The 26,367-nt window shown below is 41.3% G+C and overlaps 1 protein-coding gene across 1 annotated transcript; it reads left to right on the top strand.

The window, feature by feature from the left end:
• Window positions 1–5,128: 5,128 nt before the first annotated feature.
• On the top strand, window positions 5,129–26,107 carry LOC116782516 (DNA dC->dU-editing enzyme APOBEC3-like). Its single transcript, XM_032679269.1, has 7 exons — window positions 5,129–5,285; window positions 8,826–9,232; window positions 9,768–9,883; window positions 19,960–20,099; window positions 21,946–22,334; window positions 23,493–23,611; window positions 25,959–26,107. The coding sequence occupies exons 1-7, from the start codon at window positions 5,263–5,265 to the stop codon at window positions 25,983–25,985; spliced, it is 1,221 nt and encodes a 406-aa protein (XP_032535160.1). The 5' UTR covers window positions 5,129–5,262; the 3' UTR covers window positions 25,986–26,107.
• Window positions 26,108–26,367: the final 260 nt, after the last annotated feature.

Here is a 26,367-nt window from a genome sequence, read left to right as displayed (position 1 = left end):
CACTGTCTTCTCCCATTATCAAAACTCTTTGAAAATCATTGGGGAAGCATATGCTTAATAAAACAAGGAAACAAGCTTAATAACAGGGATAAATAATTTTTCTGGGATATTTATCTACCTCTTGTTTTTTGAGCTCTGAACTGTCTTTCCTGTTCTTTGTCCCACAGGCCTAGACAAATATATAATGTCAGATGAGCGGCTGTGACGCAGGTCTGAGGCTAGAGGGGCTGAGATACAAGAAAAGACTTCAGAATCTGACAGCAAAGGTCAACAACATCCAAGAGGCTACAGAGAGATGTGCTGGGGAGTGCTGTAATTTTTTGATACACTGATTTTGGTGACAATTGTCTCCTATAAAACTTCTGGCTTGTATGGATTCTCCTGTCCTATCAACTCTGTGAGGTGATAAAGCCTCCTTATGAAGATTTATAATAGATTTGGGGTCAGAAAGGCCCAGCTGTTGGGGGACCAACATCTAATATGTGCATAGAAAATATTCCCTGATGTGCTGCAGGCTTTTAAAAGTGGAAAATAAATCACAAAAAGGCAGTTATGTTTTGGTTTCTATTTCATTGAGTAATAAAGATAAAGAGCAGCATAATGAATGAGATAAATTGAACTAAGGCATTATGACTCATATGTCCCATGCCTGAGCTGTCAGAACAAGATGTTTTGTGTTTCTGGTTGAGTTACCTACATGCTGATGATCTCACATCATGTTTTTCATTCTCATATCCAAGCTTTCACTGAAATAACAATTATGACCAGAGTGCTTAAGAGGCAAAATGTCTGTGGGCACATCAATCAAAGTCATCAGTTTTCTTCTTTTTTTCTTTGGCTGTCTACCAGTCTAGTTACCTAACCTGCCTTATTTATAGCCCTATCAGACCCCTGTAATTAATAAGGCTTATTAATTGCCCAGCAGACTCCTGACCACTAACACCAGGCAGTGCTGTTGGTCACTGGTGGGTGCTGCACTTTTGTTCTAGCTCAGGTGTGGGCCCACAGCCACAGTCTGACAGGGCTCTGCTGACTCCTCCCCGCAGTGATTTTGTGCCAGCATATTTTTGTGCCATGCCCTGCACATGGGAAGCTGGTGCTCCAGGTGATACTGAGCATGGCTTGTGCTGTGCATTGCAAGGGTGCACTCCTGTTGCAGAGAGCAGATGTTTGGGCAACTTCCCAGGAATGGACTGGCTGCTTCTGGAAGCAAACACCATCCCATGACATGATCTTAAGTAGAGATATCCCACTCTGTGGTAGGAGGGCTAAAATGTTAACTCAGCAATTCAGCAGGTCATTTTCATCTAGTCCTAGGACACTGCAGCAGCAGCAGCAGAAGGTGGTTCAAGCCCTGGGTGTTTGGAAACTGAAAGCCCTCAGCATCCAGTCTTTTGTTGCCAGTTCACTCTGAGAAACTGAACCCGTGGCTTGACAAGAGGATGTGAAGCTGTCACAGCGCAGGAAAAGCATCCCTCTTCCCAAGATACAGGAAATCCAGATCAGCATGCCATGCTGCTATTGCAGTACACATGAGATGATGAAGTCTGGAAGACTGAAAGAAAACTTGACCTAGGAAACGGTATGTTCTTGCATCTCAGGCTGTGTTAGTTTTATACCCCTGTGTCATTCACTAATGTTGGTTGCATGATGGAGAGTATTTGAGTGAGAATCACAGCTAAATTTACTAATCCTAAGAAATTATAGCTATTGCATGTTATGTGAGTGTGTGCCTGTCCACTAAGGACTCGCAGGGGTCACAGATACAAGCCATATTTTTTGTGGAGCTAGAGGTGAAGAATGGGAAATGGCTTCTGGAGAAGAGACATAGGCATTGCTTAGTTTCAGCCCATCACATAGTGCTTAGATCTTTGGACAAAGATGTTGAGAGGCACATTCTAGGGAACGGAGCTGCTGCAGTTTAGGAAAGTACTTATCCCATCTCTTAACTTTATCTCAGGTGATTTTTATTGCTGTCAGAGCCAGGGTCATTGGAATGGATCATGGAAACAAACACATATTGCACATTATCCTGAAGGAAGCTTTCCCATCAAATCTCCACTGAGCCCATTACAGGCTGAGTGTCACCATATTATCTTAAAAGTGTCATGTACCTCAATCTGAAAACTACAAAGAGGCTTCTTCCTTAGTAATATTTTTCATTCAAAGGTAGGTGAGTTTATCACAACCTTGATCTTCATGAATTTCCACCATGAACTTCCATTTGTGTTCTGTTTTCATTATAGAAGTACATTCCTAGCAGACCTTTCCCGGGACTATCTGTCATACTTTTTAGCTTTCAGAAAGTTGCATTGTTGCCACTGATACTTAAAATGCATTTACAAACAGCCATGTAAAAATGAAAACACTGGTAATGCACACCTTGACATTCTCTTCCAAGCCACGCACAAGATTGCCCATCAGGTTAGGGTGGTGTACATTGGTTATCCAAGAGCCCACACTACTCACTTTGTTCCTTGTGGAGACAGGTGGTTTCTGAGGCAGCCAGCACTCAAGCCAAGTAGGTTAGATATGCTGGTGTCAATATCTGACATTAGCTCCAGCATCAGTCCTGAAATCACCGAAGCTCCTTGTCCCTCAGAAGGGACAAGGATCAGTAATTTTCTTCAGGTATTCCATAAAAAAAGATGGAATCTAAAATCTTTATACTGACAACTCACGCCATTTTGGGATATCCCAGGTAATGGAAAAAACCTCAAGGCCAGTTCCTGGAGGGACAAATAGCCCTGTCACTGTACTAGGCCAAAGCTGGCTCTGTGCATTCAGGCAGTGTTGAGCCTGAGGTAACCTCCTCTCCTGGAACACAGAGCACTGCTGGCATGCAGAATGTGGCACAGCTCACCATGAGGCAGAGCCAGTCTCTTTGTAGTCTATGAGGAGCCACTTGGGTCCTGTTGCCTGCTGCTCCCCCGGGCTCCTAGTCTGAGGACCGCGCCTGCAGAGTCTGTGGAGCACTCCCTGTAGACATGTCTGGTCCTCGTTAGATCAGGCTTGGTATCCCGTGAAAGTATCTGTGATGTTTCCAAACCTGATCAGGCAGTGCTGTGCCTCAGCTGATGGACCCAGCCAGACTTTGAAGGGAGCCAGCTAAGCTCTCTGCACCCACAGTGCAGTTAATCTGCAAGCAGAATACGAGCTGCCAAGTGACCGGTGATTGTAGCTGCTCCTCGGTGTCATCCTAGGATTGTGAGTCTTGCTAGTTTGGCCATGTTTTTGAAAGGGGGCTGGCAATGTTCTGAGCTGCACTGTGTTCTTCCAGCATAGCACTTACATGAACAGCATGTTCATGTTGGGAGCTGCTATCTTTCCTAAATATTTCCACAAGAAATTCCTATAACAATATTTAAAAATAACTTAAAGAAAGGGAATGTGAGTTTATTTTACAAATCTCAAAATAAATGGATTTTGCTCTCTTGCAGTCTTATCTGTATACTCATCAGCACCATAGGATCATAGAATATCGTGAGTTGGATGAGACCCAAAAGGATCAATAAAGTCCAATTCCATTCCACACTGAGATGTGTGCATCTCAGCGGCCTTGCCAGGATCACTTATGGGCAAGAGAGATGGTGTAGGATATATAGTGGTTCTCAGTAAGAGATGCTTGACAACATATGGCTTAATGAACAGCTGTTTTAATAAGACTGACTAAGAAGAGGAATATAGACAGCAAGTAAATCTAACACTTCAGATGATGGGCACCCTGTGTTCTGGCAGTGCTGGACAAGACCATGGTTAGATTTCCCCACAGCACATTGTGTATATCCTGCCTGTGAAGGGATGCTCCCCACTTTTGGTCACTTGAGCTATTATATATTTTCTTACAGGGACACATTTCTGTTCCTACAGGAATTTCGAACTTCCTGCTGCACATATAGATAAGGGTTGGTTAGCGACTGCCAAGTGGGTGGTACAGCCACTGGTGCCAGGCAGGAGCTGCCCCAGGCTCCCTTGTCACAATCCACCAGCTACATTTCTCCTGAGAGCAAGGGATCTGTGCGGCCTGAGGGCCATGCTGCATGTGCAGCACAGCGCAGCACAGACCTGTGTATAGAAATTACAGATGAAACTAGGAATGTACAGGTTTCTCAGTCTCTAAGCACAAGTGAGTAGATATGGTCTGTTTGAGATTACCAGCTCCTTGAATGCCATGTTTGCTGCATGGTTCCCAATACATGGACCCCTCTCTTTCTCCACAGAGGAAAGTCTCCTGGGTTTGATAGGGAAAGTAAGTTTTGCTGACACTTTGTGAGTGAAGTCTCTCATCAGTGGTATTTGTGAGCACTTCATCCTTGATGAAGCTGTGACATGGACATCATGGAAAGGTCTGGCAATGTATGAGGCAGAACTACTGTGCTTTCAACAGAGGAAACCTTTCAACCTTCAGGAAAGGTCTGTGTGCCATGCAAAAAAGATCTGTCCATGGGAGGAGTGTCCTACACATTACATAAGTCCATTCTTCTATTCATTTTTATACTACTACTTCTCTCTTACGTAAGTCCATTCTTAAATCTAACCTTTACAGTAATTGGTTCTATAGGCTATATATCTTTATTCCAAAAACAATAACTGGTCAATTCTATGTAGCTTAACTGATTGGAATCCCTGATACACAGATCAAGATGAGAAGGGGTAAGGGGGTTTCCAAGCAGCATATATGGTTCATAACTTAACATACAAGGTCCAGTAACTTCTTGGCAAGATACCCATGGTTGCATACTTCAAACATAACACTCCTTAACAATTCTGCACATTGTGCTTCACAATTTTCTACCTTTAATTGAATGAACTACTTCTTTTATATGATCAAATCTCAATTATTTTATCACAACTACTTCTTCTATGTAATTAAATCCTAATTATTTATCAGACTATTTGCAACACACAGAAGAATAAATCTCATTTTTCTGCTAAGGAAGCATTATCATCCCTTTGAAACTTAGAAGCAGGCTTCAAAGAGATTGTTCAGTTATTGTGTTTTTTAACCCAAAACATGTATCAGCCCTTGCTTCCCAGGTTAGAAGTTAGGAAAGCGGAAAGAGCACCGCTAAGGGCAGGCATGTACGGACGTGTCATTACGAGGTGGAACTGCGGTCAAGCGAAGTTTTCCTGTTTCCTCTTACGTCACCCTGAGCCCGCAGAGCCTGGGGATTTGCTCCAGCGTCGGCCGTGCGCGGAGCCCCGTTTGCAGGAGCAGAAAGGAGAACAGCACCAGAAGGGTCCACCGGGAGAGGAGAAGCCATGTACAAGAAAAAGATGAGAGGGTAAAAGAAACTGATGACCAAAACCACCCACCCCAGCTTCAGCTCTGTGCTGTTGTTGCTTCAACCCAAGGGGACCCCTCGCTTTGCTGCCCCAGGGGGATGCTTTCTGTCAGTGCAAAGTCTCTGCCTTGCTTGGGGAAGGGCGAGGGCGATCCTGGTGCCACTGTACCCGAGTAGGAGCCCCGTCCCAAGTGCAACTGCAGTGGCCGAGGAGCTGCACCGAAGTCTGAGCCTGTTGAGGAAGTTCCCACCGGCATAAAAGCTGTCACGGGAGCCATAAACCATCGAGAAACAAAAGGCACTGACAAAAGCGAAGGAAAGGTGGGAGTGTGCTGGGGAAGGGCTAAGGCTGGCTCACACCAACGCCAGGCAGCAAGGGAATCCAAAAATGCCTCTTTTCCCTGCTCGACAGTTTCAGGGTCTTGAAACAGCCGTTGTGACACAAAATGAAGTGTCAGACCAGGCATTTTCTGTTCAATAGAGGCGGGAAAAAAGCTTTAAATGCAAAGTTTAGTAAAGAAATGCCTCGGCTGTGCGAAGCATTAGCAAGGGAGGAAAAACGGAGATTAAAGAAGTTTTGACACATCTATGGTTGTGTATTTTTAGACATTATCATTATTACTATTATTATCTTGCAGTGAGCAGAATTTTAAATAGTTTCTAATAAAAAGTGGTAGAGGAAGGAAGGAAAATTATTAAATGTCTATAATGATGAGGTTTATTACACAAAGTTTTAATGAGAGATATTAGGTTTTTTGGTAAAATTTTAAAATAGTCTCATAGCATTCCTGTTCAAGTTATGGATGATGGAACAATGCAATAGTAAATTTATAAATAACAGATTTTAAAATATATTTGTAATCAGTCAATTTAATTTTCAAGTTTTAATGCACATTTATATAGCAGCTGCATATTAATGAAAAAGAAAGTAAAGCCTAGGAGACAGTTATGTTGGCTGTCATCCCTCTGCCATTTTCTCCCCTAACTTCTCTACATGTTTTTGGGCACAATCCACCTTTTAAATTCTCAGTCACTCTTTACAGTTGGTGTACTTCTCTCCAGCTCTTAAATTCTGAAAAGGTTCATGAGACTGATGAATCAAATTTAGAAAGAAAACTAAAAATGTTTTCTTTTTTATTTATTTTATTATGTGCTAACTCTTAATTTTGTATCATATCTGTATCAAGGAACCAGCTGTTAAGTGCTTGGGTTTTTTTTAAGTTAGGCTCTAACTTAAGTTAGGCTGAGTGTATATATGTACCATACATAAAAATGCTGAACAGCAAGGACTGCTTGTGAAAACTATAAAAAGAAAAAAAAATTGAAGCGATTGCACGGCTGTTGGCAATTTACCTGTAAACTCACAATTTATTTTAAGTATTTTCTCTTCTTGTTTGTGGAGAAAAAAGAATAGATGAAAGGATTATGTGATTCTATATATATTCTCTAGTGTGTGAATGTTTTATGATTGTTTTTAAATTTGTTGTCTGTTAAAGCTGTTTGAATTTACATTAATATGTTATTTAAAAAATAGCAAGTTACGTCTTGCTATATAGCGCATATTTATAAGTATGAAGACTTTTGCTTATATTGCATTAAGTTGATTACACCATAAATTTCTCTTGGCCTAACACGTCTCTAGGGTGGCTGTATCTTGAAGATCAGTGTATTGCAAGATTGTTCTAAAGAAATGCCTTTATGTCCCTGAAAATATGCATGAGACACCCACTTATCCAAAGTGCAATATTTTATGGTCAAAACACAGGCAAGAAGGTGCTTTTAGACCAGTTTAAGTAAGACTTGGAAGATTTAACTTGTTTGTATGTTATAATCAGATGGCAACATCTACAGATACCTTTGAACAAATCAGATCTCTGTAATCTATTGTAATATCACTTTCCAAAACATTAAAGATACCTTCTGTAATAATTAGATTAACTGATTGGGCCTGAGTATTTGGAATTCAGTGTATTTTCTTTGGTGAACTTCAACCAATTAGACATATTATATATTTATTGTGAACATATGATATAATTATTTTATGTATATGTGTTCCCTAAAAATCAAGTTTTAAGGAAATTTAAGCTAATAAACATTACCTTCCAAATAACATAAAATAAATAGAAAAAAATGCATCTCTTTTAACACCTCAAATGAGAAAGCATAAAAATTGAGCCTGTGCTTCACTTTTGTCTCTCTTTATTGTTTTTTTTTAATGACATGGAATTAATGGAATTATATGTAATAAAAAAATTATTCCTGTACCAGAATTAAACATTTTGTGGCATTTACATAACTTGTTACATTTACATAAATTTGATAGGAAGTCTGATAAAGAAACGTGCATGTCTGATGTCTGTGGTTTATATAAATGGAGTTTACATGGAGAAATAGAGAGATACATTCTGTGGTTTATAAAATGGTTTGTGTACATATGTATTTTAGCATGTAGGAGGCTGAGATGAGAGAGGAGACCGGATAAGAACACAGAGACTGTTGACTGACTCAGATAAATGATGTGATTTTTAAGTAGGCAATGAGTCTTGAAGCTAAGAGAATATCTGACAGTTACTTGATCTGCAAGATTTCATTTGTCCTTTGTTCAGATTGGGGGTTTATTTGGTGGTGGGATTATTTTTTTGTTTATTTGGTTTAATTTTCTTTTTTTTTTTTAAATTTTATTAGTGGGTGCTAATCTATAGAACAATCTGTAGGCTTATTGCTTTTTTGTTAAGAATTTGTTCAGTTGTCTACTATATTTCCTCCAGATTACTCTAATGTGGAAAAACATATATCTGAAGTGCATTCTCATATAAATCTCTATACAAGGCAATTGCATGAAGCTACAAAGTCCTCTGGAGACTTTGTCTCTTATTTATGTATTACAGATAATTACTGAATATAAAGGATACATTCATGACCAACACTGGAAGTCTTTGTATAGGTACTTAATTGGCAATATGTAAAGGTCTTTTCTGAACTGAAAAGGTCTGGATCTAAGAGATGGACTATCTGTCAAAAAATATCATTCTTGGGAGCTGCATCTTTTTGTATAGAGCACTTCTTTTTTTTTTTCTCATGTAGGATTGTGCTGACTGTCCTAATCTTTATGAAGATACAATCAGCAAGAGAATCCAATAAAAAGAAATATTCAGCTTCATAGTTTATGGGTGGTTTGATTGTTTTTGTTTTTTTTTTTTAAGTTTTGACGAAATTTGCAATGGCTCCCTAGATTAAAAAGGGCTAGATAGAAGCCCTGTAAAAATATCTGACACATTAAAAAAAAAAATGTAGAAAGCTTTTAGAAATACTCACACTGATAAGGAAGAGGACAGCCATAGGGAGGATTAGTGGTTCAGGGCTTAGCTCCTTCATGCTGCCGTTGTGCCTACCTCCCCATTTTTCTGCACTACTGTCTCGTGTTTTGCCCTTCTCACTTCTCCTCTTATTTCCTGCACCCTCCCCCTTTTTTGTGTACTGGAGTACTAGTGAAAACAAAGTTGTAAGCAGTGATTTCTTGAAATTTCTCTTCTGTTTCAGCATGTATATATCTAAGAAGGCATTAAAAAACCAGTTTGATCCCTCTAAGTTTCCACGGGAGACATATCTACTATGCAAACTGCAGTGGGGTGAGAGCGAGAGATCTTGGATACACTGGGTCAAAAATTATCATTACGATTATTATCATGCTGAAGTCTACTTTCTGGAGAAAATCTTTAGAATGAAACCGTACAATAATGTCAACTGTTCCATCACCTGGTACCTGTCCTGGAGCCCCTGTGTGAACTGCTGCAGTGAAATACTGGATTTCTTAGAGAGGCACGAGAATGTGAACATAGACATTCATGTAGCACGACTTTATTTCAAAGACTCAGAAAGAACCCGCAGAGGTCTGAAGAAACTCGCGAGGTCGGCGCAAGTAAAAATTAATGTCATGGACATGAAAGGCAAGTTTTCCTGTGCTTTGTGGGATTGGGAAAGGGTGAACTAGTGAACTTTGTGTCTGTTATGGGCTTGCTTCTGTGCCCAGTGTCCTCCCCGGCTTCTCTGAGGGCACAACAATCATTTGGTGACTGAATGTTGCATCCAAAAACAGATGTTAAAATATTACGGGAGAAGAGGGACAGGATTCTTAGGAACCAGACCTGTATGAAAATTCTCCCTTGTTTAGAGATACTATATTTATGTCACTCCTGAGGGATGAGAGATAAGGTCCTTCTCTCTTCTCCTAGGGGACTAAATGCATTTGCTAGGATAAGGCTGGCTGAAGGGCTCCTCTGCATTTAAAAGAGGGGAAAAAATTGCCTGGGGAGAATGGCGTTGGTTCCAGATATGGAGTGGACAGCATCCATCAGCTGACCTGTCCATGGCCAAGCTGTCTCTATGACATGGACACAAGAAAGAGGTTAAAAAGTCTTGTTCCATGAGCTTCTCTGACATCTGAATAAACTCAGGTTAATCATCTTGCTTTTATTTCTCCAGACTATAACGACTGTTCGAAAACCTTTATCCAAGGAGGTGCTGCTGATGATTTCTGGACTGTGAACTTTGAGTCAGAGATAACAGAGAATTGTTTGAAACTCTGGGACATCTTAGAGGTTAGTAGATTTCTGAGCGATAGAGGGAACCACATGAATGCTGATTTGCAATCTGGGGTAACTGAGCTGTAAAGAGAAGGAAAGAAGCCATTCACGTCTAGTAGGAGTTTAAAGAGTGCTGCAGCAGGCTTTTTGGAAACAGTAATGTAGTAAAATCATGGGAACTATCCTGTCCCATTGAGAGAAAAGCACTGTGGGGTTTTTTCTATCATATTATGAAGCACAGGCTAAGAGGGCAGTTTTTCTCCTTCAGGCTCCAGAGTGGGAAATCCCTTGATTTTTACCTGGAACTCCAGTCTTATCCCAGAAACCCTCCACCAGATTCCTTTATAACCCAGATCTGAGCATGGGTTTCAGTTCACCAAATGATGCTACCCAACCCCTTTCTGTCAATATCTGCAGTGGTCTGACAGCCTCCCAGTCACTGGCCCCTCTATAATACTTCATTGAAGTCCTTTCCAGATTTGATTCAGCAAATTCCATGACTGGCTGGAAGGGTACAGTTTCTGTGAGATGAGAAAAGCTGTTCAAAAGAGAATATCTGTCCCCTGTGAAAATTCAGCCTTTGTTTTTGTTTTGTACCAGACCTCCTGAAAGGCAGGAGACAGAAGAGTGAGTGTCTTCAATAACAGTGCTGAAAGTTTGTGCCCCTGGAGACAAGAGACTGTGCTTGAATGAATAGGTCCACATTCTTGGCCTGAAAGGAATGTGGAAAAAAATATAGTGTACAAAAAAAATCTAGTAAAACTAATATAGGTGCTGTAGCACTTTGATTTCACTGTATTAGAGTTTTCTGACAAATGCTATTTTTAGTGAAACAGAGTGAAAGAAATCTATGGCTAAGGGGGTCATTGATTATGTCTGTTACAAATCACAATAGGTCCAAAGTGCAATTAGAGGATCTAAATGTTATACTTCTATTTTCATTTTAGGATCTTCATTTATAGAATCAAAGAGTCACAGAATATCTCAAGTTAAAGTGACCCAAAAGGATCATCAAGTCCAACGCCCTGCTCCTTGCAGGATGACCTAAAACCAAACAGTATGACTGATAAGCATCATTTAGGTGCTTCTTGAACTCTGACAGGCCTGATGTGGTGACTACTTCCCTGGGGATCCTGTTTCTGTGACTGACCACCTTCTCAATGAAGAACCTTTTTCTAATGTCCAAGCTGAACATCCACTAATGCAGCTTCATTCCATTTAGTCCAGTCCTGTCACTGGTCACAAGAAAGTCAGTTTCAGGATTACTTCAGAATTATCCTGTTCCAGCTGGAGAATCCAAGACTCACTCTTGTTAAATTTTGTACAGTTGGTGACTGCACAGCTCTCCAGTCTCTCCAGATCTCTCTGCAGGGTCAGATCTCTCTACCCGCAAGGGAGTCCACAGTTCCTTCTAGTTTAATATAATTGACATAAGTACTTAATTTTGATTCCTACATTTGATTCCTGCATACAGATAATTTATAAAAACATTGAAGATCACTGGCAGTAAAACTGAGCCCTGAGGAACCCCAGAGCTGACTGGTCAACAGCCTGATGTAACCCCATTTACTGTAGCTTTTTGGGCTATCAGCCAGTTGCTCACCCAATGCCCTATGGACTTGTCTCTCTGTGTGCTGGACATTTTATCTTGAAGGATAGTGTGAGAGTAGTATAAAATCTTTGCTAAAATCCAAACCCACTACATCTACTTGCTTCCCTTGGTCAACTAGATGAGTGACCTTATAATGAAATGAAATGAAGTTGGTTAAGCAGGACTTTCCCCTTGTGAACCTGTGCTGACTATGACTGATGTCTGCAGTCTTGTGAGAGACTGAAAACCTGAAAGAGTTAATGTCTCAAACACCTGGCAGAAGAGAAGAGGAATGTTACCATGCAAACGAGACAAGGTGCAGTTAGAAAAGGGGGTCTTGAGGAGGCAGGATAGTGCTTTTCTGGGTCCAACTTCCTTAGGTAACTATCTCTAAAAACTAAATTTGAGACAGCATTGCACTTGTGTTTCAGATGGGGGAGGGTAATTGAAACCACGATACCCCCCAACCCCCTCCTGAAAAGTTCGAGAATAACAAAATGTACATGTGTGAGGACTGGGCTATAAATAACACAATGGAGGGGCAGGGTGTGCACCCACCATCCATGCACCCGCCATCTGGAGGAACCGGACCAGAGACGGCACTGGAACTCTGTGTGGTGATTCAGATCTTTTTTTCTCTACCTCTATTTTCCTATCTTTCCTTTTTCCTTTCTTCCTCTCCTTAAAAGTTGAACTCTCTGTGGTTGCAGGCTGGTCAAAGATCACTGCCATGTTTTGTTCAGAAAGGTTTCATCCACAGGCTGTTCAGAAATGTTTAAATTGTTGTTGCTACAGCTTGCCTAACCTATCATAACGTTTAAATTACTGCTGCCTATATAAATAAAACTTTCCAGTTGATCCAATTGAATCTAATTGATTTAGCCCAAGGGAATCTGGAACTTTGGCTACCTCAGAGTAGGGAGCCCAGAACCTCCCTTTTGGGACCTGGCAGTTGTTTCTCAGAATAACCTTCTCCATAATTTTACCAGGCAATGAAGTGAGACTGGCAGGCCTGTAATTACCAGGGTCTTCCTTCTTACCTTTCTTGAAAACTGGGGCAACATTGCCTTCTTCCAGTTGACTGGGACCTCTCCAGACTTGGCCAGCTCCTTCAGTATCCTGGGACAAATCCCATCCAGCCCCATAGATTTATGCTTACTCGTCTGGAGCAGCCACTCTTGAACATTTTCAAGGTTGTCTCTGAGTTTATCATCCCCTCAGTCATGGTCTTTCAACAGAAGGCTCCTGAGGTCCCAGGGCCCATCATTGTTATTAAAGACAGAGGCAAAGAAGGTATTAAACATCTCTCCTTTGTTCCTATTTGTGATATGATCTCTGTCATTGAGTAGCAGACCAACATTATCTCTGATCCTCTACTAAGACATTTCACACACAGCACATGGCCAGCTGCCTTACTGCTTCTGTGGAGAATGTTGTAATGTAAAATGTTCCTAACACTCCCCAGTTTCTAAAGGCCACCAACAACCTGAACAGACAGCTTGTCACTGAAAGACTGGAATATATTTGACAGTGCTAAACATCCCTAGTGAGAAACTTCTGGATGTAGAAATGGAGGCAGGTAGCAGCCAGAATGGGGAACAGTGTCCCAGGCCCCATACTCTGCTAACTTTGTTATTCCTCTGATGTGGTCTAGTTGTGCACAGGATGATGGGAGAAGGGTACTTAAAGAGGATTGCTAAATTAGCAGTTGATTAATCCACTTTAACTTATTTCAGCTGAGGCATTTTGATGAAAACAGGTAAGAGAAGGTCAGGATGCCAAAAGGAACATCTCTGGAGACTTGCTGTCCTCTCGGCTAGCCTTGTCTCCTACCTCATGGTGCAAGAGGAACAGAACAAACCTGAAACCGCAGAAAATGCCCCATCGGGGCAGAAAGCGTAGTCCAAACACTGTGTATCTAGCAGTGTCAGAAGGAGACATTTTTCAGAGAGAGCAGACACTTGGCCACTATCTGTGATTTGTTATGATCCTGTCACACTACCTCAATACTCACAATGACTGTGTGTTTGGGAACTCTGCATTTTACCTTTAGTGTCTGTATATGGACTTTTTACCATGAGTTTCTCAGATCTACTTTGACCCTGTCTTGCCATCTGCATCCACAGTTTACTGGGCAGAAGATTCCAGAAGTTCATAGTTTGCCATGTAAATAAGCACTTGCCTCTGTTTTAAACTGATCAGCTTACCACAGTAAGTGTTGGTTCACTAGTCTGCATTTGAAAGAATGTGCTAACCTAGAGAATTTTCCACTGACTCAGTGGGAGCTATAACACATAACTGACAGCAGCACTTGATCTTAAAAGAGCAACTTAAAAAATCCACAGATGCTCCATTTGAAAGAAGGAATTCCTCTATCCACCAAAAGATGTGACTGTGAGATTATAATTACAGTATCTACGATCATTGCATTTCAGCATCTCCACTCAGCCAGCAAAAGGAGTAAGAAGGTGTTTTTATCTGCTAGTCCATCCTGGAACTGGACTGCTAGATGTATTCACTGGAAATCCCTTGAAAAACAAGTCACATTAAGCTGCATGAAGAACTGTAGGAATGCAGCTGTATTCCTTTCAGTAGTCAAGCTGTCAGTAGTCAACTAACAACTGCTCTGTCCAGTTGTTAGTTCCTCTGACATGTGCAGCAGTACAAGCCCTGCTGTCAGTAGTATGCTTGGGAATAGAACCTCTCTCCATGCCCTGTTTTTGATCCTAGATTATTTTTGCAAGACTAGGATAAATATTCGTTGATTTATACCCATTTTAGTCATTGAACTCTAAAGGTATATTTGGACCTGATTCTTCTCTCATTTTTACTGCTAATCTTTTAACATAATCAATAGAATTAACCAGAGTTTGGATCAGTCTAACCTAAAGAGAATCTGGCTTATGAAAACTTAGGGATGATAACCTGTAACTCACAAAATGGCAACACTCCTCAATTAATAATATCCACTTTGGTAGATGTGTTCTCTTGTTTTGATATGGGTCTTAATATCAAAAGGAGCTGATGCTTTCAAGGTGGTTTTAAAGAGTCAGAGTAAACCAAACCACTCACACAGGTTGTTATGGGGGGAAGAGACACGCAGATAATGTGAAACTGCTAAGCTCAGTTTATGAAGTGGAGCAAGCGTCCCTCGTAATCTCTAATGCTGAAGGTGTTTGTAACTAGTTGTCACAGGCTGCCAATCAAACAATATCACAGTGTACACCTTCCCAGCAGCTTTGGGGATGGTTCTGTAGCTTGTTGGTCCATTGCCTGTGCCACGGCTCATTATGTTTAGTTCTTGTTTATACTGTCCTGTTGGCCCTGACCTACCACACTCAGCCCCTGTTTTCACAGCTCTTGGCCAAAGCAAGGTTTTGACATTCCTATGTCATGAGCAAGGAAGAACTCTGAATTATTTTCACAGTAAAAAACAAAGACAGTTATTATGGTCTGTACCTCTCAGGGCCCTGAGGATTTAAAAAAAAAAAAAAAAGAAATTAGTTATCTTGACCACTCTAACTTGGGAATTCCGCTGACACACTGCCCACAGATGGCCCAGGAATGACATTTAAGCTCAAATCTGCACTATTAGTCCCTACTTGAGCTGCGGTGTAGATGTGCTTGTCTCCATCTCTTACACTCATGCATACATCCATGCCCATGGCAAGCCATGGATCCTGTTGATCTGTTTCCTGACCCATGAACTGATTTTCTGGGTTAATCTCAGACCTGTCTCATCTCTGTGGACCAGCCTGGTGATCACTGTCTGTATGTGACCTTGGTTGCCATCACAGGACCTGATTCTGACCTAAGGATTGACTCCACAGCTTGACATAGGACCTGCCTCGTCAGCATGAAAATCTGGGCTCTTGGTTGATCCTGACTGCTGGCCCCATGAACATACCATTAGATAACATGGGAGATCCCTGCAGTCAGTTGTCCCAGTTGTGTTACCTCTCAGCATCTTGTCCACCCCCAGCAGTCAGAAACAAATGCTAAATGTTGGAGCTAAAACGTTGATGTGTTATCAACATTGTTTTGGTCACTGGGCTAAACCCCAGCACTATATGGGCTGCTATGAAGAAAATTGACTCCTTGATGGTGCCCCTTGGTTGTAATACCTGATTCTGGTGGCTGTTTTCTACTTTTGATGGAGGTTTTACCTCCCATGGGAGCTACAGCTTCCAGGTGAATTTTGGGGAGAGTTTAACCGTATATGGTTGTCATTAAGCAATCCCTGAGTTCTTGGAAAAGAAAAGCTCAGCACTGAATGTTTTTCTGGAGCTGCTGTGAACACTCCCTGGTACGATAGAGAAGGAATGGATGAATCATTGCTTTCTGTCAAGTGAAGTCCATCCGGTTATGCTGTCCCCCTCACTATTTTAAACTCTGCCAGTTGTGTGATGACAGTATGACAGATGCAGGCTCTCAAGGGGACTAGAGACACTCATGCCCACCAGGTTTGGAGTACTTATTGTTCTGCTTAGTGCTTTGACAAAGCATGTGCACTGAAACAAAGACATAGAAATGAGGCAAAATCAGAAAGATAAATATACAGAACTTCTGTGATGCAAAGTAGTGTGAGAAGACTGCAGAAGGACTGCTTAGAGCAGGAAAACATATTCCAAAATACCTTCACTTGCAGCTTTTCTTTTTTCACACTGATTCCTCATGAGGTATCTTTGGTCCACTTCTCTGATTTCTGCAGCCTCACCAGTTAATGTGAAAGAATTATATTACAAGGATATTGGGATGTTTTGTTTAGCTAAGAAAAATTAATACTGAAGTAAGCACGCAGGTAAGCGCTTCCTACTAGCTACCTGTTTTCCACTTTGCCTGGGTCAGGGCTCTGCCTGCACACCCTTGTGTCTGGCTGTCATTCCACTTCGTTGAACAGCGTCAGACTCATAAAGCTCACCCAGCAGCAGCACAGTGTCACCAGTTATCTTAATCTCTTAAGTTTCGGTTTCCGCATACAGAAGCTGAATAAGAGTCTCAATGAAGTCTGATGATGCTGTGCAAGCTGCAGAGGAATGGAAAGCAAAGGTGCTGTGAGAGATAAAAGAGCCAAGGGTAGGTGTGCTTATCAATCAGAGTTCCAAAGTCCTGTGCTGCTAAGGAGGTGTATTTGTGTATCTACAAGCCTTTTTTATATGCTTTATTGCATTTTTGTACATACATAAATTTCTGTAAATATCTTTGTGAGTGTGTATTCATACATATAGATTCATACATAGAGACACATTTTAGACTTTTTTATATGTGAAGTTCACGGAGTAAATCTTAAAACACTTTGTGTGTGGTCTTTTTTTCCATAAAAAATATAGATATCTACTGAGAAAACTCCATTAAAATCAAACAAGCATGCAGTGGATTTTCCTTTTACTGTCAAATGTGCCAGCAGCAGAACACTTGAACTAACACAGCATTTACCATTTCAAATTAAGACCAGGAGGCAGCCTGTAAACTGAGATTAAGACCTAAGCCTCTGTGGCATAAGCCCCAGGCTTTTAGTCACGTTTAAATTCTGTCTTCCTCTTTGCTTCCAAACTTCAACTGAGTGATTCTCACCTCTTTGCAACAGATCATTCAGCTAGAGAATAGAAAGCTGAGTATCTGTAGAATTCTCAGAGATTTGCAAATTGGGATCTGGGCTGATTCAAACCTTGTCCCTTTTTGTCTTCTTTGATGTCTGACCTCACTTTCCTTCCTCTGTGCTCCTCTTTCTTCTAACCTGTCTGTCTTCCCTAATTTCTTCCATATGTTTCCATTTCTAGGACTTTACCTCAGCCCGAATTTGTTACTAGACGTGCTTCTTCGATTTCAGGTGTCACATAAACCAAAAGACATTTGAGAAAAAATACAAACTATGTGCCTGTTCTTTCGAGACACAGGTGACTCAGCGAGATAAGTTAGGGGAGTAGTACATCAGTATACACCACCTCTGTAATACATCACAGCTGCAGAACTGTTATGCTGCTGTTTCCTGGGAGACATCTGTAGGGAGTTAGTTCCCTGTTTCTCTGCCCCCCTCTCTATCATTCAGTGCATATCTCGGAGGCCCTCTGCAAAGTGTTCTGAAGAAATTGTGAAGCTTCTAGATTATTATCCACGGTGAATCTGGTCAAATGTATACGACATGACTCTACTACCAAAGGGAATATTCTCATGAAGGTCTAAGGAACCTGATGGCTAAAGGAGTCATGAGTGAGTGTATGTCCACCATTCTGTGTGCCCTTTGCTATGTATGTTCCTCCAAAATGCATTTAGGTTCATGAGGCATGCATATGAGGGTGCTGGTTCCTTAAAAAAACCCCAAACATTTGCTGGAGTGGGTGAGATATATTCAGATGTTACCAACAGCTCTGCATCACAAATCACCTTCACATTTATCTCTAACATTACCTTCTGTAAGCAACTTCTGTAAGGGGACGTAATTGTAAGAAGTAGAATAAAAAATTTTTCACAGCTGTTTGAGTAATATGAGGTCCCACCTATACATATGACCATTGCTACAGGCACATAGCAATTTAAAGGTGTACTGGATTACTGCTGTTTGCTCATAAAGACCAAGAAACAGGTTTTTCCCACCCAGATATATGATCTGAGGCCATCATTCCCCTCTGACTCACTGAAGTTTTTTCCCTGTAAACAGAATGTGCAAGTTCTTCTAGACGTACGAAAATTCTCTTATGTGGTAACCTTGTCTTTCTGATTTTATTAAGGTTAAACCAGCAACTGAATTACAAAGGGATTTCTCTCCTCATATTAGACTGGCAGGAATGACAGAACATTTCCTTTTTAAAATTTTTTTTTCCTTTTGGTTTTCCACCATTTCGTAGAGCACACTCAGCTTCCTGGAGATACCTGAAAATGTTGTGTTGCTAATTTCCTGCTTCTGTTTGGACTAATTTTTCTCTCCCTGCTTTCTGTGGCATGTTCTGGTTTTATATCAGGAACTACTGCTGCTAATCAAGCCATTTCTTGCAGATCAGAGCAATCATCTTGAAGCCTTATTTACATCTGCATATTTGTAAATACCTACTGCAGGGAGAAGGCAATGAAGAGAGTACTACAGTAGCAATGCATTCCTGGTGTTACTGAGAAACATGTCTATGAACTCAGAACTACATTAGTCAATCACTTTTTTGTTTCAAGAATCTCTGAGTGTCTGAGTCGATCCCATTCACTCTCCCTAAGGTATGAAATAATACAACCAACAGGGAACAATTCTGTGCTGTGAAGTGAGGGGTGACCTTGCAGCAGAAGAGGCCCTGAAGGTAGACTCTGTGTTGGCACTGCAGTGCCTGGTAACCTGCCATGACTAGTCTTCTCCTTCAGGAGAGTCCTGACAATGCCTGAATCCCTACTCCGTCTGAACTCCACCATTCATCTATGCTTATGTTTCATCTGCCCTGGCAGGAAACTGAACAATTTTTTACAATAGAATACTGAGAGCTGGCTGCAGAGAATACAAATAAATCACTCCCCTAGCTTTACAATCCCGAGTCAGATTTGGCATTGAAGAAGGCAATGGCTTTATCCTCAGGGAGTGCACATTACTGGATGATGACTCACCAGGGATCCATTTCTACGGCTTGCATCAGGGCCACAAAATAATTGTGTCACAAAACCAGAGAAAACTGTAAGTGACAGAGACTGATTCTACCTAAGCCATATGAAGAATTCTTTTGTAATCCCTTTCCTCTGCAAGCCTGTTTTGGGTCAGTCAGAGGAAATTTCACTGGAAACTAGCATTGTTTCACTCATTTTTCAGATGAGTACATATGAGCACAGAGCTCTTTTCAGGTGTGATATTTCAAAAATGTCTTGGTGTTCCCTCACAAAAAGCTGTCAACTGCTGAAGCTCTCTTGGATGATAGGCAGCTTGCTTCAAGTTCACCTGAGAGTGTCTGCACAGTCACTAACCACAGCTCAGTGGTCACACACATTGAGGGTCTTCTTTGTTTACGTGAGGACCTAGGTTCAAAGGTGTATGAGTGGTCCTTGGAACTCCACAGGAGTAGTCCCATAAAGTGAAATGGCAGCAACCACCACCACCTGCTGGAGTTCTGCAGACTCACAGGGTTTTGCCCATGATGTCATCTGTCTCCCTCTCTCCATTGGGTTCTGCTCAACTTTCTGATATATCTGGGTGTCAGAAAAGTTATCTGCCATTCCACAGCTATGTGTCCTGATGCCATTTGTGTAAATGCTTTTCTCTCGGTGCATTGGGGTGACTAGAGAAGATTCGCTTTTCTATTCGGGAGCTAAAGGTAATAAAGAGATGTAATTTCTGTCTGCACTGCAAAATAAAAAAAAAGTCTCACCTGTTAATTCCAGCTTCTGGAAGGTAAACTTGTATTCAGGGCCAGATCCATTTCTGAATGGCAGCACCCTCATTTACAGCCTTTTGCTGCCAGGAATTTGCTTTCAGCTTCAGCCAGTGGGGTAGTGCAAATAAGCATAAGAAAAAGTCACCACAAGAAACATTCAGCTGAGCAACATTAGAGACGCCCAAAGTTCAGCATTCGGGAATAGAAACCGAAACAAACGTAAGGCTAATAAAGGTACATCCATTGGCCAAGAGGTGACACACAAAACCAGAAATATCCATGGCTGCTGTCGGTGGCAGAGGTAAGTAAATTTATGTGAAATGTAGGCCTATTTCTCCATATTCAAGTGTAGATATTTACTGTAGTTGTATCTAAGAAACTGGAGAGTAGGGAAAAATGTGTTGTGTTGGCACATGAGGATACACAGGAGACACTTGTGGATATGTGTATTATCTCTTTGAATGCATTATCATATATTAAGTCTTAGGTCCAGCTTCAAAATATTAATGTAATTTTGTTAACCTTAATGTGAAAGAAAGAATTCAAAATCCAAAAGAACTTTTAATGTGAAAGAGATCTGAAAAGCAATTAAGAATGGAGCAAATTCGTTAGCTTATCTATTCACTTATTTTATTTTCATCGTGATAAACAACTAGAATATTCTTCTTAAAGAATCAGGGCAACACGGCTGTGCTAAGAGTTGATCATGTCTCTGTTGATGTGGAAGACTATTTTATTTCTGCTGAAATGCAATTTGACTCCATATATTTCATAATTTCTCATCTTAAAGAGCTAAGCTGTGGAAAAAATGCCTTTAGTATCTTAATTCTAAGTGAATTATTTTTATTATATTATATATTATATGTAAAATAAAAATTAATTAATTTAAATTTTAATTCTATATAAAATTTGTGTATAAATTTGTAAAGGGAAATAAATTTCAGTTAATTAATCTATTAAATAAAATTACGGTTCCTCGATCCTTAATTTCACTATAGATGGATTTTTACAAAATAAATGGGTAGCCTTGATCACCTGCAAGTGATCAAGTGTTTTTCTCTACACTCTCAGCTGGGAAGGGATCAATGAGTCATGGGGTCAAACTTGCCTGCTACCATGAGAGACAAAGTGTGTATAATCAGGCAGGTCTGTGGTGCTCCCCCTTGGGTATTTGTTAGTCAGAAATCATCCTCCTTTCTGCACTATATTTTTTCCTTGACACTGATATTTTTCTAGCTTTTGAAACGGTTTCATAATAAGTAAGGAAGGGATTGTTGGTTGCGAAAATGTTTTTGTGTAGACTGACATTATGAGTTACAATAGGAAAACAGCTCAAGTTTTGCCTGCCTAGTAGAAGTGGTTTGGAAGATTTAAAGGGATAAGAGATTTGATTCCGCTCTTTGATTAGTCAGAGAGAAACAGATGCAGTACTGCTGAAATCAATGAAGTTAAACTCGAGTGTTTACACAATCAACCCTAATGTGTTAAACTGAGCAAGGGTTCAGGTAGAGTATAGTTTAAACAGCCATCAAGTTCAACTCCCAGGTAGGAATCCACCCCTTCTGCATTCCAGAGTGCTTATTCTGCTGTGCAGACATTACTTATTAAGTCCTTTTAGAGAAAAGAGATTTGGCAAGGAGTGTATAGATTGAAGGGGGTCTGGAGAGAAAGTGTAGAAGAAATTTTGTTTTCTGATCTGCTATCCTCAATGACTTACAAATCTTTTCCATATAGATCCTGCACCCAGAAAGAAAAACCAAGGGTAAGAGATGTCATCTATCACTATGTGCTATTTGAGCTCCATGGTGATTTCCAGAGACAGCCTTGTGCCTTGTTTTCCTCTTAATATCCCTTTCCCCAATCTTCCTTTTCCATTTTCTTACTGCTTTGATTGGTGCTGATCCCTGAGTGGTGATGGGGCTGCTTATGCACCCAACAGTTCTCAAGAAAGTGCTGTGGGTGTTCTGGAGTCTTTATCAAGTTCCAGATTTAAGATCATTAGATTGCGACATTCTTCAAGCTGCTCATTTGTGATGGGAAAGGCTGAAAGTGGGAGGCTTGACTGATGCTGAGAGCAGGCAATGCACAACAGGACCAAATATCGTTGAAGAGCCGGGATCACAGTACTGCTGGTACTTCTGTTGCAGGTGGAAGATAAAGCCAAAAGACTTCAAAAGAAATTATTTGCCTGACCGACATTCACGGGTGGTGTACCTGCTCTATGAAATCAGGTGGAGAAATGGTTCTATCTGGAGGAACTGGTTCTCAAACAATCATAGCCAACATGCTGAAGTCAACTTCTTGGAAAATTGCTTCAGTGATGTGCCACCAGCTCCTTGTTCCATCACCTGGTTCCTTTCAACTAGTCCCTGTGGAAAATGCTCCGAGAGAATTCTGGAGTTCCTGAGGACACATCGTAATGTGACCTTGGAAATATACACAGCCAAGCTGTTCAGGCACCTGGATATGCGCAACCGGCAAGGTCTCTGCAACCTGGTGATGAATGGCGTTGCTATACGTATCATGAATCTTGCAGGTAACCCAAGGACTCTTTGGCGGCTTTGTCTAGGTGTGGATTGAAAGTTTTGGGACTATGTGCACTCTCAGTTTGTAATAGAAGTGATGATTGGCATTGTGGAGGACTAGTGAGTGCAAAAATGTCACTCTGTTCTGCCTTATTTTTCCCCCAGTCCTATACAGCAGCAGGACTGACCTGGTCATTTCCTCTTGCCAAATCGGAACATGGAGAGTTAGGGCTTTCTCTAGCCATCCACACCTCCCTTATATGCAGTAAAAAATCCTGGGCTTAAGACAGAACCTGTCCCTCCTAGCATATATATGCAGATCAGCTTGCCAGCTGCAGCCAGTAATTGCTTTCCCTTGATAGAGACTTTCAGATGATGCATCACAGAGAACATGTCTTGCATGTGTGCCTTTTTGTGTGTATATCTTGCCTGCCTGTTGATGTTTGGTTGTACAAATAGTCCAGACAAGCAGCTCACAGAAAGGAATGTACATTTGAAGAGATGAACCTCACACACATGTCTGGACACTTACTACTGGAGTGCAGCTATTAAATCCACCAGGTCTAATGCATTCTTAAAGGACATTGCTTATCTTGTGGAACCTATCTCTGGGATTATACCACCAGAGCACTGACAGAAGCTCTGGCCACCCTGTCAACACCAAGATCATTCTGAAGCTGATAAATGTTGGAGTGTTCACTCCAGGTTTTCCCTGATCATTGAGATAAGTCAGACAAATTCATGATTGAAGCAACGTGTCTTACTAAAGCTGTGTGATCAAGCACAAGGCTGCCAAAATATATGCCTGACAAGCTCTGACTTGCATGTGCCACTTCCCTTTCCAGTCGGTCCCCTTGCTGATTCCTTCTCTCTTGGCAAATGTGCTCTGGCTTTATGCCTTGATGTGCTATTCTTGATAGGGGCTGTCCTAGCCACCACAGTGATTTCTCTCTCTGGCTATTCTTTTTTAGACATATTTCTGGTTTTGTAGTTTTGGTTCCCCTTTCCACTAACTTACTTGCGTATTTAATCGTGTAATCCCTTGCATGAATATCTTTCTCCTCACCTTTGCTGTAGTCTTACTGAAAAACGAGTGACAAACTGACATGTTAATGAAGAAAGAGCTGGGCATCTTTTCATCAAGAGTGACTGGATATCTCTCTTCCTAGATTACAGTTACTGCTGGAAAAGATTTGTTGCATACCAACATGGAGAAGATGATTATTGGCCCCAGAACTTCGCTGCATACATCTTTCTGAATTGGAGAGAGCTTGGTCATATCTTTTTGGTTAGTAGACACCTGAAGAACACACTGAGAGCAAAAATTAATGCAAAGTCCCAAGAAAAAGAGGTTTGGCAATGGTGTTAGCAGAAACGATAGTATTAAAAATAAGCATGGGCTTGATGCTGCATAAGTACAGGGCCCAGCAACAAGAGACTGCCGAGGACTATACCGCTACACTGTGCCTATGTGACCAGGAGCAGAGAAGAGATTTAGCAGTACTCTCAGGTTTTTTACTAAGGAAAGGGTACATTATTTCAACCCTTTACATGGACCAGCTGCCAATTAATTAGCTTGCAGCTTGCTGGAGCTATTTGACCCCAAAAGCTTCTTCAGCTGTGTAATCATGATTCAAGCACTCTCTTTTTGCTTCTCGAGATAGGGCCACTGATTTTAGCTAAGTTCTGAGCAAGTTTAAAAGCCTGGATTAGTGGATTTGCTTTCAGGATCAGAGTTTATATATAAGAGTATCATGTGACTGAGATCCACATTCCCTGTTTTTTGTAATCCATACAACTGCAGAAGTTATTTATACAGCCTGATATCCTACTATATAAGAAAGAGAAGGTGGTCTATTGAACAGGTCTGTTGAACTCCAGTCCTAGTCTTCTAGGACTCACCCACTTCCTGGCTCACCCACTCTTTGTGGAGCAAGCCAGTTCTCGCTTGAACTGGTCCCTCTATACACAATGGATGGCAGGAGATGGAGGAAGGGATGCACACAACTGCATTATACAGGCAGGAACTTACAGTCACACACACAAAACTAAACTGTGTGTAGGATGCTATAAGCACCTGAGGACGCTATAAACTTCCTGACTGAAGAAAAAGTACACTTCAGACTTCATTTCAATTCCATCCACCCCAAACTTTACATAGGACTTTTAATACCTCAAGACCTGACCTTTATAATTCTTGTCTGAATAAGACATTCAGGTGACAGGATACACACTCAATGGCAATATCCAGTCAATCATCTGATCTAACAAAGTAGTTAATGCAATGTAATGGTTTAGGAGACCTTTTTTCCTTGGCTTTCAGTCTTTCTGAGTCTCCTAATGCCTGAGATGATTAAATAATTTAGCATCTTATGCACAATCAAATGCATAGTGTGATGCTTACCAGGGAGCTGAACAAAGCTCTCTGCTAAATGCTTGTGAGTACTGACAAACTACAGCTGACTCAGCACAGTTCCCTGTGCAGCAGTAGAAGGTGAACATGCCCTTCAAGTCCAGGTTTTAAAGAGCCAGCTAACAAATTACCTGTCCCTCCCATGCAAGCCTTGTTGATTACTGGCCAGTCCTGGTGGCTAGGGAGTTTGCACTGGAACACATGCTCAAAGTCAGGCACTCTCTCAACTGCTTTGCTGTCTCAGGAAAATACAAGCCACCCCTAAAATGAAGGTGAATACAGCCCATTATCAGTAGTTCTGCTAACTACCAACCCTCCACAGAAGGAATGGGAAAGTCTATGTGTCCAACCCTTTTGAAAATCCAGCCCTGTTTTACTAATTATGCCGAGGTGTAATGAGGTGAGCGAGTTCGGGGCACGTGCTCCAGAGAAGCACAGACTGTTGTGTGAAGTCCTGGCCTCCCTGGCAGAAGAAGGACACTGAGGAACCAGAGAGGGTTTGATTGAATACCCCTTCAAAGGGCAGGGGGCTGGAGCACTTGCCCTACGAAGAGAGACTGAGGGAACTGGCTTTGCCAGACGTAAAGAAAAGAAGGCTAAGTGGGATCTAACTGCAGTTTTCCACTACATAAAGATAGTAAAAACGTAGCTAAACTCTCCTCAAAGATGCACGGAGGAAATATGAGGTAACATGCACAAGCTGCAACAAGGGAAATTCCAACTGGATAGAAGGAAAAAGTCTCCCCTGAGAAAGGTGCTGTACTGGAACCCAGAGAGGCTGGCAGACCTCCTTCCCTGGAGACACTGAGAGCTTTCCTTTGAGCTGCCAGATCCAGCTTTGGAGTTAGCCATGATGGAAATATGCTGTTGGACTAGAGACCTCAGGAGGGCCTTTCTAACCCCTGAAAAATCTGTCTTTTTACAGGAGCTAGCTCCATTTCCCCTGGATTCAACTATGCAATCTGCCACCTTTTAAATGCTTCTGTTTCTAAATGGTCTGTCTTTCTAGGAGGTGTGTACATGGCACAGTAAATTATGAGGTGCTACCCTGTTGCCTGGAAAACTATATCCCAAAGGAGATTATCTAAAATACTGAAGGAAGATCAGGGTGATTGATTTCTTGGACTAGATACTTTATTTTCAAATTCTGTATCATGTTGAAGAGACAACTTAAGCTTTTGGCATCTGATTTTTAATGTTCAAGTTTCTTTCTTCCTGCTAGGGTCTTCCTCCGTTGCTGCCATACTGAATACTAATAAGCGTCACCACTATGCTTTCAAGCTTGTTTTGTGCATCAATAACAGACCAGAAAAGCCACTGCCTAGCAATCATTTCTGCTGCAACCTTGATGAGTTTCATCCTGCCACCAGAGAAGGCTCTTATCACTGGAGATTGTTAAGTATTGGACAGAGCAGAAGGAGCACATGAGAAGCCATCAGGAAGTTCAGATGACATGGCCAGGCATCCAGGACACAGTTCTCTGGGTCTTTATAAGGCTTCCTGAGAGTCCAGTGGGGATGGAGACCATGCCCTGTAATCAGGTATTTCACATCTGCTGATTCTGCAGTCAGATTCTGCGAGAACCCTCTTGAGATGCCAGCAAGCAACATTTTTCATGGATACGTGTTTGT

The sequence above is a fragment of the Chiroxiphia lanceolata genome, chromosome 2, assembly GCF_009829145.1.
Source record: "Chiroxiphia lanceolata isolate bChiLan1 chromosome 2, bChiLan1.pri, whole genome shotgun sequence".
NCBI classification, from domain to species: Eukaryota; Metazoa; Chordata; class Aves; order Passeriformes; family Pipridae; genus Chiroxiphia; species Chiroxiphia lanceolata.
Note: the sequence above shows the minus strand (reverse complement) of the source record. Positions and strands in the feature narration are given on the sequence as shown.

Bases quoted from the DNA above. Each gene is read 5' to 3' on its own strand.
- LOC116782516 (XM_032679269.1), top strand. From the start codon at position 5,263: ATGTACAAGAAAAAGATGAGAGG. The intron at 9,884-19,959 runs GTTAGTAGATTT...AGAAACATTCAG, and splicing joins AACTCTGGGACATCTTAGAG to CTGAGCAACATTAGAGACGC. The intron at 22,335-23,492 runs GTAACCCAAGGA...CTCTCTTCCTAG, and splicing joins ACGTATCATGAATCTTGCAG to ATTACAGTTACTGCTGGAAA.